This window comes from Brachyistius frenatus, unplaced genomic scaffold (assembly GCF_029030835.1).
Source record: "Brachyistius frenatus isolate BFR_SWC_R1_liver_20210118 unplaced genomic scaffold, ASM2903083v1 Contig_277, whole genome shotgun sequence".
NCBI classification, from domain to species: domain Eukaryota; kingdom Metazoa; phylum Chordata; class Actinopteri; family Embiotocidae; genus Brachyistius; species Brachyistius frenatus.
This window is the reverse complement of record NW_027210876.1, coordinates 3,823-19,096: the sequence shown is the minus strand read 5'-3', so window position 1 is coordinate 19,096 and position 15,274 is coordinate 3,823. Positions and strand designations below refer to the sequence as shown.

Sequence of the window (15,274 nt, the reverse complement as noted above, 5' to 3'; positions counted from 1 at the left end):
TCTCTCTCTCTCTCTCTCTCTCTCTCTCTCTCTCTCTCTCTCTCTCTCTCTCTCTCTCTCTGTCTCTCTCTCTGTCTCTCTCTCTCTCTCTCTCTCTCTCTCTCTCTGTCTCTCTCTCTGTCTCTCTCAGTGATTTAGTTCCTGCTCCTCCTGCCTCTACTTTTCTCTGAGATTTAATATAATTCGCCCCCAAGTTGTTTGTTTTGTTCGTCTGTTTGTTTCCTTTTGAATAAAGCGGCCGTGCCCGTCGGATCAATAGGGGGTTTTGTCGGTATTGTCTCGGCAATACCTTATCAGACTTAAGCGCGCCGCAGTCGGCCAATCATGAAGAAGAGGTCAGCGGGATTGAGGAAGGCGTGTGAATCCCCCCCCCCCCCACCCCTCCCGTGTAAAATATGAAACATTTATTATCCGAAACAGCGCTGCGTTCACCGAATCCCCTTTAAGTAACTAAACAGAGTTCATGGACGTATCCTTTGGGCCTCTGCGAGGATCCCCCCCCCTCCCCCGGCGGTTTTGACCCGTCGGTCGTCGTTCTGCCGAGAGTCATTCAGTGGTTGTGTTAGCTTCACGGGGCCCGCTGGGTTCGGTGCTCGCCGACGATAAGAGGACCGCGGAGACTTCCCCCCCGTGACCGTCTCGTGGCACCGGCCTCCTTCCCCAGAGGAGCCCGGCCCGCCTTTTTCTGATTTCCCGCTCGTCGACCTTGGCTGCTGCCGGACTTTAAACGGGGTGCCGAGACCACGTTTAAGATCTTATATAACTCCGTGCTGAAAGAAAAAAGGAAAAAGAAGGTGGCCGTGAACGCTGTACGTCTTGTCTCCCCTTTAGGAGACATTTCTTCTCGCTCTATCCACTTTTTTTTTATATATATATTTTTTTTATTCCTGGTTGATTCGGTGCCCTCAGTCCTTGGCTGGGTGGTGCCTTATCTGCTCCGTGCAGACCCTCATTTGCAAGCAAGCACTGAGGAGAGAGTAGAAAGAAGAAAAAAAAGGAAAGTAAATAGAGGAATATGTGAAGTCGAATAAATAAATAAATAAGGCAGACACATCTTGTCCTGTCTCAGAAGGAAATTGGAAGGATTAGTTCCAAACCAGCAACAATGAAAAGACCGGGGCGTGAGCCCAGTGTGCAGCCCGGTAAACAAGCCCGAGCCCTCCAGCTCCCGCTGCAGCCTCCTCCCCCCGCTCATTGCCTATTCCATCCACCTCATCAAGATGACAATGAGAAGACAAGTATAATTCGCCCACCTTTGAACCCCCCCTCCCCACCACCACCACCACCACCACCACCACCAGCCCAGGAGGCCGAAGGAGGGGGAATAATTGATCGTGTTAGAAACTTGAAAGAGTTGACTTGAGGGGCCGAGCATTAAACAAGCATGCATAAATGTTCCGCTCTCCTTGTCAATGATAGATCAATGACCGTGTTCTCTGTGCCCCCCCCCCACCCCCTACCCCCCTCCCCCACCATCCCCCGTTGTGTGCAGCTACGGCAGAGTCTATGCAACGGCAGACCCCTACCACCACACGATCGGCCCTGCCGCCACTTACAGTGTGGGGACCATGGTAAGTCTGAGCCCCCCGCCGGCTTCTGTCTGCACACACACACACACACTCTTAAAAAATAAAGACCAGGGACTGTAGCGGTCGCTGATTTTTATTTGTGGATTATTTATGAATTGATTTTTTTTTTTTTTTTTTTTTTTTGTCATGCTGTCTGGCACCCCCTAGTGGAGCTGAGCAGAACTACGGAAGCCGGCATGTGCAGAATTTGGCTCAGACATTTAAAGTGCAATGAACTTCTGTGATGCCACGCAAAGCTCCCCCCTCCCCCACCATAAAATATTGATTTGAGTTCCTCCTGAAATGAGAATGACTGATCACTGCAGTGTTTTTCTACATAACAACTCACATGTTTCCCCAGCTTTTTTCTTTTCATTCTCTCAACTCGCCATCAATGTTTTTTCTTTCCGTTTGTTTTGTTTTAATCTCCATTCAGCCAAACCAAACTTGAAGGGATGAAGTTGAATCGTTAATGTCTGTTTTTAGCTAGCTTTTGCAGCTACTGTAACATCAAAGATGAAAAAGTGACGGTAAATTAAAAAAAAAAAAAAACTATAAAAACGGAGAGTTCCCTTTTTTGTTTTTGTTTTTTATGACGATGATGATGATGATGGTGATGATGATGATGAGGGGACGGGACCGGGGTCCTCGCAGACCAAAACCTGCAGACTTATTAAGGACCATCAAACGCATGCAGCAGTGTGCCGTGGGACATAAAGAGAGAGAGAGAGAGAGAGAGAGGCGTACTCTCAACTTTACTATTCCGGCATGCATGCGATTTTTCAACAACATTAACAACAACAACAACAACAACAACAAAAGCGTACAGTTCCCCGGTGCAGCTGCTAGCTAAAAGCTTTCATTAATTAAGACATTTCTTTTCCCTCTTCATTTACTTAATTAAAAAAATGTGCTTGAATGTTTTTTTTGTTTTTTTTTATTCTTTCTTCTTTTCCCTCCAAATTTCCTTCCATCTCTCCGACACTTTAATCGTCCTCTCAGTTGAGATCTGATCTGGCCCCTCCCCCTAAAAAACACAAAAATATCAGAGCTAACGTTGTGTGTGTTGGGAGCTCAGGGAGCTAACACAGACTCGAGAGGGCGTGTGTGTGTGTGTGTGTGTGTGTGTGTGTGTGTGTGTGTGTGTGTGTGTGTGTGTGTGTGTGTGTGTGTGTGTGTGTGTGTGTGTGTGTGTGTGTGTGTGTGTGGTTGTGGGTGTGTGGGTTCATGTGGTGTCGAACAAATGGCGGTGCCGCTGGGAGACGGGCCGTGCCGAGGCCGACATCTAATAAACTCCAGAGCTCGCGCAGAACAGACCGGTTTGGCTCCTAATTCTTTAATCATATTTGATTAATGGTTCTCCAGCAGAGAGGAGTTATTTTTGCATTTAAAAGCTATACAATAATTAGTTCCTCTGAGGTTGAGGTTGGAAAAATTCTCTTTACTCGTTTCCAGCTTACAGAAGCATCTCGTGCGGATGAAAGTTTTTTGTGGGCTCCCCGAAATTAGGCAAAATTAGCCTTTGAAGACATTCAGTAGCCTTTGGAGTTTGTCTGAATTCCTAATTGCAGCGGAGCCACCGAGAGATGAGAGGAGGGACTGTGTGTGTGTGTGTGTGTGTGTGTGTGTGTGTGTGTGTGTGTGTGTGTGTGTGTGTGTGTGTGTGTGTGCGTGTGTGTGCGTGTGCGTGTGCAGGTGTGCATGCGTGTAGGCCCACTTGCATGCTTCTATGTGTGTCTGCCCTAGATATCCAGAGCATGAGTCTGAATCTAAGGGCTGATATCCCGCGGTGGCTCCAGCCCTCCAGAAAAAGGTGCAGAAACCTCCGCTGGACTCCGAAAGGAGATTAAAACCTCTCTGAACTCTTTTAAATCTCTCATATTGTTCAAAAGGGAAGTTTTTCTTCATTCCTTTCTTAATTAAATCAAATATAGAAGCCCTGATCCAGAGTTTTATGATTTATTTTTTTCCTGCATATATAAGATCCGTGTCTGACCCTGTTCCTAACACACACTCGACAGTGTTCGCAATCATCATTCAGCAAAAACCTTTTTATTGGCTGGAATCGATCGATCTGCCGATCGGGAAAAAAAAAAAAAAAAAAACTCGCAAAAAAAAAAAGGAAGGAAATTTGTGGAGAAGGAGAAACTAAACTAAAGCTGTCACCTGAATACTGATTGGTACTTTTTTCATCTTTGATGTTGCAGGCTAGCCTATACAGAGGAGGGTACAGTCGCTTCACTCCCTACTAAAAGAAAGAAAAAGAAAGACATTACCCCAACAAACAAAAAAACCAAACAAACAAACAAAAAACAATCCTCAAAAAAAGAAAAAAAAAAAAAAGAGACAAACACAAACAGCCGGTCCCTGGTGGAGAGCTAGATCAAACTAAAAGCTTCCAGGTCCACACGCTGAGCCCCTCCCCTGACACCGATATTTCTACAACAACCTTTGTGATGTCATCATTGGTCTGCTCTTGTTTTTCGATTCATTTTGTGTTCCTTTGGAAAGTTTTTGTTTTTGTTTTTATGCACATGTGCATTATCTTGACTGCTGTATATGGGTGCTGTGTCACCGTAACCAATGTGAGCCTACTGCAGCACGCATGGTGCATGCTCAGAGGTGTGTGTATGCAGCCGCTGTCATCTGACTAAGAATATACTGGGGCATTTTTCCACTATATATATATATCGATATATATATATATATATCGATATATATATATATAGACACACACACACACAGCAGACAGGAAGCAGGTCGACACCCATTGGATCGACTCCTCTAACCTTTATCTTCCACGAGCTCAGTCTTAGCGCTGACCAACATGCCTCGGTAACTCTTAGCTCAAAGACGGCGCTGCTCTGATTGCTTTTTTTTATTATTATTATTATTTTTTTATTTCTTAACGTTGGAGTGTCCTCCGGTCGTGCTCCTGCAGTGGAGCCTCACAGAGCTGAACTATGTGGTGTGACAGCATGCAGAGCGAAAGGTCACGAAGGTCGGACGACCCGCTCGGTCGCCTGCAAATCACCGTTCATATGCAACTGTTCTGCGTCGTGTTTCGCCGGCTGGGTTGCGTTCAGGGACGATGTGGTGCAGTTCGTGTAACTGAAATATGGCGGGTGAACAACTGGCAGCCTGGCTTTATTATTTGATATTATTTTTTATATCTCATTGAACCAAGGGAACTCAAACCAAATAAAGGGGTGACTCCTCTTTTGTTAGATCCTTGTTGATCCATGAAATCAGCTCTTATGCTTAATTAGGCCGATTGTTTACTCGGTGATGTGCAGAGTTCCCTTGTAAATTCACAAATAAGTAGAATTGGTTGAAACTCTCGCAGTCCAAAGAAACATTCACACAAAAAAAAAAAAACTAGCCTGTAAATCCGATTCATCAAAAAACTGAATCAGATTTACAGTTCAACAGGAAGCCCGTCAATCAAAAGTTTCTGGTTCCACTTTTACAAAACGTGCTGATCGTTTGCTGCTTTGAACTTCTTTGGTTTTTGGATTTTCAGTCGACCAAAACGGGTAATTTGGAGACGTCACCTTTTACTTTTGAAAACCGGGAGCGAATTTAAAAGTTCGAGATTTCTGTTTTGTCTTTCAGCGTGTGTGTGCCCCCCCCCCCCCCCAAAAAAAAAAAAAAAAAAAAACAGTTATTACTAAACTGCATATGAACGGAGTTTGCAGACGACACGGTTGCACATCCTCACGAATCCACCACAGCAGATCAAATCTGCACAACAACATTTATACACACACACAACAATGACACAGCACTGAGGTGGTGGTGGTGGTGGGGGGTGGGGTGGGGGGGGGAACCGGACAGAGGGCTGCACCGGCATCTTTTTTAAGCATTGCACAAAATGTTTTTACCTCAGGATAAGCTAACTGAAACTCACAAACTGGAACACAGTGCTACTCACCTCTCAGCAGGCAAGACGTTTCGTTTCTAACTCAACCAGCAGGCTCGTCGTCCTCTTTGCAAACGCGGCTTTCTACGAGCGGATTTTTGTTGTTGTTGTTGTTTTAAGCCGAGACCCCGATGATAAAAAAAAAATAAAAAATACGACCCTACTGTTGTTCTTCATGGAAACTACTGTATTATATATATATATGTAGACATATACTGTATAACACATTTTACACTATATAAACACACACAGGAAGCTGTTCTGTAAAAGCACCCAGGCGTTAGGATGTGTAGAGCGCAGACGCCTCGTAGTCCAAATACAGTCGTTGCATTGGCTTCTGTAACAACTCGTGAGGTGGAGTTCAAAAGAAAATGTCCGTGTAGCTCCTGTTAGCCGGCGAGACTTCAGCGCAGCTACGGAAATACGACTCAAAAAGCTACCGCCAATAATATTTACTTTACATGTACTCACAGAAGTGTTTGTGGTCTCAAAAAGAAATCTGTTTGTTTGCACTATATATATATATTATTTTTTTTTAAATCCTTTCTGAGATGTAACATTTATATATATATAAAAAAAGAAGTATCATATACAGCTAGTTATGTTTAGTCAAGATGTTAAAATGCTATAGAGTAATGTTGTATATCAAAAAAAAGTAAAAGAAGATTAACGCATTATCTCACGAGTCAAAAGGAAATCTTTATGTGGGTAAAAACATTGTTCTTCCTTTTCTATGCTCGTACGTACGCTCTGCACCATCTGGAGTTTTTTTTAAGAGAGTGAAAACAAACTTTGAATATTATTTTTACCATTTTTGAAAGGGGAGAAGTGGTTGGTGCATTTGTGGGAGTTTCTCATGCGAACTCTGCAGCCGAGTACATGTGTGGGTGTTCAGTTAGTGACCACGATTAGTGAGCTACACTGGAATGAAATAGAGGTTTTCTTTCTTTTTTTTTTCTTGTTTTCAGATCTGAATGTGTGTGCCTATGTGCTCTCTCTCTATATATATATATGCATTTGAATGTTTGTGTTGGAGTGTGTGAGGGAGGAGAAAGAGAGAGAAGTGGTTGCAGTTTGCCAACGTTACAGTAAGCTAACAGTTTTACGTGACTTCACTCTACGTCCTTGTAATAACATCTCAATAAATGCGCTCACTTAAAGTCATGATGGACTGTTTTGGATTTGTGGAGTTAAAGATTTGATCTCCTTTAGATAAACTGCACATGCTAATGCTTTCACGTGAATATACCGAGATGGCAAAAGGTGCTTTGTCAGTGTTAATCTAAAATAATATATAGATAAAGTATGACGTTTTTAATTTTAAATAAAAAAAAAAAAATCATAGAACATCATTCAGCCCAAGAACACGATGGTAGAATTTATTGTCAGAGTCAATTCGATCAATAAAGCATTGAAGTCGTGTATCAAGCATTCATGAACTGATCTGAGTTTCCACTTTTCACATCAAATAGGACAGAACCGATATTTCCCCTTGGGGATTAATAAAGTAACTATCTATCTATCTATTCATTATTGACGGATTCTCTTGAATTCATAATTTCATAAAAACTTGAGAACAATAACATCAAACTCAAAATATATCATGTTTTTTAAAGAGATGTCAATGATCAGTAGTTTCATTGGCAAAATCTAAAGTAAAAACATTCATTTTTCAAGTCAATTTTATTAATATAATGACTCATAAGTCATCTCGGAGAACTTTTGTTTTCAGGACATGTCTGAAGATTCAGTAACTGATTTGTTTCATCTGTGGCACCATTAATAAATATAGCAGTGTCATCTGCATAGCGTTGGAGATTTATGTTAATATTGTCCAAAGGAAACATGTATAACCTGAAAATTAAAGGTCCGAGTACAGAACCCTGTGGAACACCTAACATTTGTTTGCATGGAAAAGTCATCGTAGACATTGACAAATTTAAATCTATCCGATAATCATGATAAATAAATGTTTAAATGTACAAGCGCACGTATACATTTTTAGGAAATCAAACAAAAAAACTTCCCCCGAGTCCTGAACATAAATAGGAAAGTTTGTTGTACTGGTAATTTAGACAAACTTAAAAAGTTCAAATTGCGATTTATTTATTTTTTTTGTCTCAAACTTGAAGTTTTACCCTGTAAATTAAACTTTATCAACATTTTATCAAAATGACGTGACTCACTGAATGCTTTACAGTCATCAGAGGCTGATGCTGATGCGCTAGTTTGCTTTTTGAGTAATTAGACTTAAAGCATTAGCATGTGCAAAGCAATTAATAAAAAAACGGAGATATGCCTGTGAAAGCACATCAAACATCCCATTGTGAGGGTCCATTAGCGACTAATGCTTTTTGCTTTTTCTGATATCACATTTGTTTTTACGTGTTATTACTGGGACACGTTGGAGTGTTGTCATCAGGAATTTCTCTGCACGGGTTTGTCTACAGTTTACAGTTCAAATTAGCATCGTTTAACTGTTTCGGTGTCAGCTTATCAAGGCTTAAATGTTAAAGATATAACTTATTAATAAGTGGCAGTCAGTATTTTTGGAGGTCTGAGCTGTTTTATTATGCTTACAGTAAGTCAAGAGTAATTTAAATGTGAATTTATAATACAAATACTTTTGTTTTTTTGTTTGCTTTTGTTGTATTCCAGAACCAGCTTAATATGCAACCAGACCTCTACTTACTCCAAACATTTGTTCGTACTGATTAATAGTAGTATTGATATACATTTTACATATCAGCGGATAAAATACTCTTCATCCATACGTACGTACTAAATAAGCCCTGATAAGCTGGCAGGTGAATTTATTAATCCACCTAAAATATTTGTACAAAAGAAAACTAAGCAAAAAAGTGACAGTACTTGTAAATACATTTAAATGTATATATACACACACTATATCACGATTCTCTGAGTAACTGTTTTATATGTATTCCTATATGAAGTGGGGTTATCTGTGTATTTTCAATTCAGCTGAACTTGTTCTTGAATTCCATGTAATTTCTATAATGAGAATATATTGTCTTTTCTTTTGGATTCATTTCATAGTTAAAAGTATACTATTATGAGCCTCTTTTCTTTACTCATGAATTATTTTTGTTGTCAATATGTGACATATAAGTAATCTCTGATTGTTTTCTGAGTGTCAGAATAAAGCAGTTATAAGAACATCATGTCTGTCTGCACACACGGATGTTGTTGTCGTCAACATGACGGTTTTCAACCATAATCTGATTTTTGTTTTTGTTTTTGTTTTTCCCTGCGTTATTTGTTTCGGGGGGAAAAAGAAGCCTTTTCTCGGTTCCTCCTGGTTGTTTCTGTCCGTACAGATAGTCGCAAATAAAGCGTAACGCAATGCAACTCAAGAAATCATTATCACAAGCAAACGGCAGAAAATCATACTTTTGTAACACCGATCAAAATGTCTCGTCGTTCAGCACCAAAACTTCGCAAAATGTGACGTTAAGACGTCTTATTTTAGCTCCTTTCAAACTAAATTTGCGTCGGAGGCGTATCGTGTGCAGCCGTGAGGCGTTCAGGGAACATCCGTCAACTGTAGTTACAAAAACCAACCTGGGTTACACTCTCCCCCTCTGAGCTGCATTGAAAGTACAGATTTGTACTGCAATGTGTGACACGATTATTTTATTTCTTAAAATGGATTTTTTTTTTTTAATTCAATACAAATCAGTTCAAATGAGCCGGAGATCCAAACGGAAAAAGAAGCTTTCACGTCGAGCAATTTGAAAACTTTTAATCGTTGTAAGCAGCACGAACTAAATCCGGCCGTATCTTAAGATGCGGGTAAATAAACCCGCAGCGATCTGCACGGCTCGGAAACACCAGGTACGAGTCGTCTTCGGAGACGCTGCGATGCCTGAACTCGGCCTCTCCTGGATCCCGCACGTCGGCGGGTGATTAATATATTTGTGTCTTGACAGCGAGGACTATATGTAGCTCCGTCCCTGAGCTGGAAGGCTGCGCGTGGATATTTTTGCCCTCCGGGTCCCCAAGCGAGCGCTCGGTGAATCCGAGGTATAGAATCGGACGGAGGGAAGGAGCTCCGGGCCGGGCGGAGGAAGGGTGGAGGCTGATAGAGCACGCCGCTCGTTTCACTGTCTGTCTCTCTGTGTTGAAGGGTTTTTCTTAGGGGTGGGTTGTGGTGGTGGGGGAGGAGGGGGGGAGAGGGGGAGGGGAGGGCGGAGTAACGCACTACAAAGGCGTTTTTTGAAAATTAAAGCCTCATCTTCTTTCATTTATTTATTTTTTTCATCAGAGGCTCGGCGGAGCTGCCGGAGATCACTCCGAATTAGCGAGCATCTGTCGTGACGAGGGTCCTGGGACGCTCGCCTCGCCTCGCCTGCCCCCCGACACCCACACGCCCCTCCACCCCTCTCTCCCTTCCTCCCCCGCCTCCATCCGGCCCCATTACGCTGAGACTTTTCACTTCTGCCGATCTCCACTTGTGTGATTACAGCTCGCTCTGATCTCTAGTCTGCGGAGAGCAGTCGCTGGAAGTGGTGGCGGCGGCGCAGCCTCCTTTTATGCCACATTTACACGAAGCGGGACGAAGTCTGAATGAAGCCGTTGTCTCTCTGCTCTCAAACTTTCTGACTTTTAAACGCTGTTGTTTTTCCTTTTCGGGTGTTTTGACTCTGGCGTTGAGCTTCTCCTCCTTGTAACACTGCACAGAACAATGTTAGGGACCTTTAAAAGAAAGTTTGTGTTGTTTACTCCGTACATTATCCCATATGTTTACTTGTATTTGTGTTATTCCAAAGAACTATTTTCCTAGCCGATACTTTCTGTGACAAGATCCTCACTCCTATAAAAAAAAAAAAAACACGTACTTAGAGAGAAATAAAGTTACAGCGCAGACTTTCTTTTTTTTTTTTTTTTCTTTCAGAGCACCTCTCGTTGTGTATTATGTATTTACCAGTCTCCCCGCTTCTCTTCCCTGTTTCCAGTAAATACAAAATGAAGAGCTGTACTCAGTATTGATGGACATCACAGATGAAAACAATGAAGAGAGGAGAACTAGCTTTAAGAAAATAACACAAGAAGAAGACGAAGAAGAAAAAGGAGAAGAAGAAGAAGGAGTCCCTCTACTGAGGCTGGCGAGGGAAGACGGGAGGCGTACAAAGTGGCGCCGAGGCAGCGGTGTCAAAACCAGCCACAAAACTTGACCGACGGAGCGAGCCAGTTTCCACCAGGGACCACCTTTTTGCCGGGTAGAAAAAAAAAAAAAAAAAAAAAAGACAGAGAGAGAGAGAGAGAGAGAAGGAAAAGTGTCCCGTTATTATAAAACATTTTATTTTTCTATACTTTTGTGATTTACAATGGTAAAAAAAAAACAACTAAAAAGTGTGTATAAAGCAGTATATATGTACAAATCTGTTTTTATGTTTTTTGGTAAGGGAGATGAACAGTTGGCCCTTGATGCTGATTCTGTGGTATGCAGGAAGGAGGAGGGAGGAGCCCCCCCCCCTCCCCATAACCCCCCTCCCCTCCCCCTCCTCTCTCTATGGCACACTGCTCTGTCGCCGAGGTCGTGTACAAAAAAAGCAAAAAGAAAACAAGAAAGGTGGCAGGGAGAGCTCGGCATCCAGGCAGAAGCACTTTCTACGCTGTACTTCCTGCGTGGGCGGAGTCAGAGGTCAGCCTCACAGCTCCGCCTCCTTCCTTCCAAAACCTCCCAGACCTCCTTCCTCACCACCGTCCTTCCTTCCTTCCTTCCTTCCTTCTTCGGGCCGGTGATGACGCTCTTCCCTCCTCGTTTGTGGCGTCACTGGCCCCCCGCCCCCGCCCCTCCCGCAGCGCCTACTGCTAGCAGCGTCCCCCTCGTGGATACTGTCGTGATGTCACTTCCTCCTCCTGGCAGCACCATTGGGCATCCCCGCCCTTCCCCAATGGGCAGCATCCACTGGTTTACAGCGTTGGGGAGTGGGCGGGGTGAGCCACGGCGGGACGCACGGGACGGTACCCCCCAAAAGCCGAAGCCTCCCCGTCTGCTGCCTCTCCGCGCCCCAGCAGAGGTCCCGGACCGAGGACTAGTTCGAGGGAAACTTTCACTCACCTGCCAGACGCCGAGCCCGAGCCTTCGCGTCACTCTGCGCCGTCGAACTATCAGAACAACGCGATAAGAAAAAAAAGGTGCGTACAAACTACCAAGGATGCACGTTTTCCACCTGACGAGAATAACTCATCGAACGTCCATGTAACAAATTGAATTATAATCGAAATAATCCCATTGTACTACATCAGCAGGTGCATAACCAAAACACAAGCCTGAGGCATATAGACTATGTCGCTAGATAAAACATTATAGAAATACAGTAGTGCCCATCCAACGGTATCAAGGAACGAGGGCTGAAATATGTCAATTTCTTTTCTGTCAATGTATTCTGAGAATATTTATTTGTGTTTATTTATTTATTTATTTATTTATTTTTTTGCAGCACTGAAAACTTTTAAACAGGAAAAAAAATATTTAATTTTGGTGGAAGCAAAACCTTAAGTCTTTATATCAGGAGAGTCACTGTAAACGTGTTTAATCAAGAATGTTGGTTCAGTTTTTGAATGTATTTTAATGTCTAGGGTGTCCAATAAGTATGTATTCTTTTTTCTGTATATAAATATATATACATATCTATTATATGGGCTGTGGTGATGTCAGGGAATAAGAGGGGGTGGGCAGGAGAGCCCCTGGCCCCCCGAAACATAGATATCAGACCCCTCCCCCCCCCACCACCACCACCACCCCCTCCAACTAAATATGTCCCTGATATTTACTGTAACATGTGATCATGTGTTATATGATTGAAAGTGTGATGGTGATAGTGTGAACTGATCTCCCTCTTCCCTCCCCCACGCCCCCACCCTCCACCCGAAACCCACCTTTTACCGCGCAAACAAACAAACAAACACACACACACACACACACACACGAGAGCGTTCAGAACAAAACATCACATGCTACTTTTAGACACCTCAGAAAAAGAGAAGCGGTAATTCATCGGCGCCGCGGAGACTTGCTAATTAGCGCAAGGTGTTGCGGGTGTCAGATAAAAAGTTTATGAATATTGATTTTTTTTTTTTTCTTTTTCTTTTCTTACTCGAACCAAAGTATGATTTGAAACACACAAGTCTCGGTGCTCTTTGATCAGGAGACAGCGGGACTCGGCGGTGATGACGGAGCCCGGATGTGTATTGACGTGACCCAGATTTTATTCGCTCATCAGTGCTGAGGAAGAGCTCGCTGCTCTCCCGCTAAAATATATATATATATATATGTATATATATATATATATATATATATATATCTAACGAGCTTCACCGACGAAGCTTCCAGCTCCCTGCGAGCAGCCTCGGTTTACGAACCGCTGCTCCCACGCTGACCGCGGTGGGCGGGCGGTTTTATTGCATATTGGCCCCCCGAGAAGAAACTTTATTTATTTTTTTTCCTCTCCTTCCTATCAGAGGCGAGCAGGTTTCGGGTGAAGCACAACTTCGTTTGAGAGTTCAGGGTACGCCGCTACTTCGCTGGTAGTGGTTTTGTGTGAATTATTCGAAGAGGGTACGACTCGGTTTAAAGCTCCTGACTTCCTGTACAAAAAAAAAAAAAAAAAAAAAAAAAACTTGCAGTGTGTACTGTTAATATCCTGTAAAAAAAAAAAAAAAAAAAAAAAAAAAAAATCTCACCTCACACTTCTCGATTAACTTCATCTTATTTCAGGTTAAAAAAAACAACAAAGAAAACAAAAAAAAGAAGAAGAAACATGTTCTGAATCAGGGCTCCTACCCACACGACCTCTGTTCATCTGTAGACAGCTTCTCATATATTAACAAAGAGTATTTATATCATGGCAACTAACTGTTGTGAAGTCTAATTGGGGTAAAGTCGGTTCTTCTGTCCTCCCATGCAGCGATCACACGCAGGCTTCAGCATCCTCATACCTGTAGGTTTGTTTCCATTCATCTGGCCTACGCACACGCACAACGTGGTGGGTCGGAAACAACCGAGGAGCCGGCTGGAGTTTTAGTTTGGCGGGGGGGTGAGGCGGGGGTGGGGGGGCTTCCTGCGAGGGAGCTTCCCCGAATGTTCGGTTTTAATGCGCACGAGATAAAGACAACCACAGTTTTTTATTTTTTATTTTCTGCTTTGTGAACGTTACGGTTCGGATCTTCTCCACTGAATTATCTATGCATTTAAGCAACAAAAACACTTGATGTCAGGCACATTTTGGGAGGAAAGCACTGTTATCTATTTATTCTAGTTCTAGTTTTATTATGTAATTTCATTTTGTCAACAAATCTCACGAGAAGACAAAAAAAAAAACCAACTGTTTTTTTGTTTTTTTCTCTGACTTCTTTTGTAATATCTTGAACTGCATCTCATCTTTTCTGTGTTTGATGTCAAAGGTCAACGAGTAGCATTTCTATTGGACGGACACGTCAGATATGAAGCTGACAAATTTTAACTCAAGAGCAGAGGTTTAAAAAAAAAAAAAAAAACCCAACGTGTCATTATTCCTCATTGTTTCTATGATTATTAGCTGTAGTAGTTGTAGTACTAGTCGTATGGGACTGCGTGCAATGTTGACGTTTTGATTATTGTACCGAAGTTAGCTCGAAGCTCATTTTCACCTGCAGTTTTCTAACAGTTTACAATTAAAACAAAGATGTTGTGCTGCATTTTACATGTAAGACAGGACACGTATGACACTAAGTGCATCACTTCCTCTTTAATATTTATTTCAATGTGGAAGCAGCTTTTCAGCTTTTTGTAGAAACTTGGGGGGAAAAAAATGCATTAAAGCTGCAGTAATTAGTATTTTGGATACATTTTGAATTTGTTTAGGTTATCTGGAGGCAGCAGACTTTATAAAAACTACAAAAAAAAGAGAGTTTTAATAGACTGTATGTGGTAAAAAATAGTCAGAGTCCCATCCTGCTTACAGGTGAGCTCCTGTGTTAGCAGCTTTCATTGCATGAAGGTATTCTGTTGTATTATTTCATTGAACAGCTACAACTTCAATGGTCACAGCTCCCTTTTGAAGGTGCTCAGTTCCTAAAGCATCATGGGAGGTGAAGTTTAATACTGAAAAACAAAAGAAAATCTGATTTTATTGCCTTAGAATCATCTTCTTTTGATCCATTATCAACGTTAAAAATGTGAAATTATTTAATGTACTTATTTAGATGTTGACTGCTGCTTTAGCTCCAGTGGGTGCAGTACGGATTTAAAAGAAAATGTTTTTATTTTTAGATGTTTTTTTTTTTTTGTCCACTTTTCAGTTTAGAACTGTGGCAGTTTGTCGCTGCTCGTTAATCTCTGAACCTCCAGCCGGCTCCTCATTGGTGGGATGGAGCGGGGGGGCGGGGTTAAGGTGACCCTCCCTTCCTTCCTTCAGATGCCTTCAGTATAAATGAACTGGTCCTGATCTTCCTGAGCACAACTGCTTGAGCTGTGACACTAGCAGGATGCTCCCCCCCTCCCCCTTTCTGAGAGCCCCCCACCCCCTCCTGCTTCCCCCACCCCGACTCCTACGATCCTGCCCCCCACCCCACCCCACCCCACCCCACCCCACCCCCAGCCTTCTGGTATATGAGTCGACTGGCCCCTTTTGTATTCCTGGTGTTCTGTACATAATAGCCCCCCCTTACCTCGACCCCCCCTCCCCCTCCAGCTGTCCTTTAAAGGGGGAAAAAGATGTAAAAAAAAAAAAAAAAAAGAAATTACAAAAAAAAAAAAACATCCTCTGACTCCCCGAAA

The 15,274-nt window shown here is 42.5% G+C and overlaps 1 protein-coding gene across 13 annotated transcripts in view; it reads left to right on the top strand.

The window, feature by feature from the left end:
* The window catches only part of LOC138634759 (RNA binding protein fox-1 homolog 3-like), a 371,961-nt gene extending 356,907 nt beyond the window's left edge, over positions 1–15,054 (top strand). For 9 of the 13 annotated variants that reach the window (XM_069721889.1, XM_069721883.1, XM_069721882.1 and 6 more), the window contains 2 exons: positions 1,493–1,571; positions 9,776–10,460. In XM_069721889.1, the coding sequence (XP_069577990.1) occupies positions 1,493–1,571; positions 9,776–9,970 (274 nt within the window). In that variant the 3' untranslated portion in view covers positions 9,971–10,460. The other 4 variants (XM_069721888.1, XM_069721895.1, XM_069721894.1 and 1 more) reach the window with 3 other exon arrangements.
* The last annotated feature ends 220 nt before the right edge of the window (positions 15,055–15,274 follow it).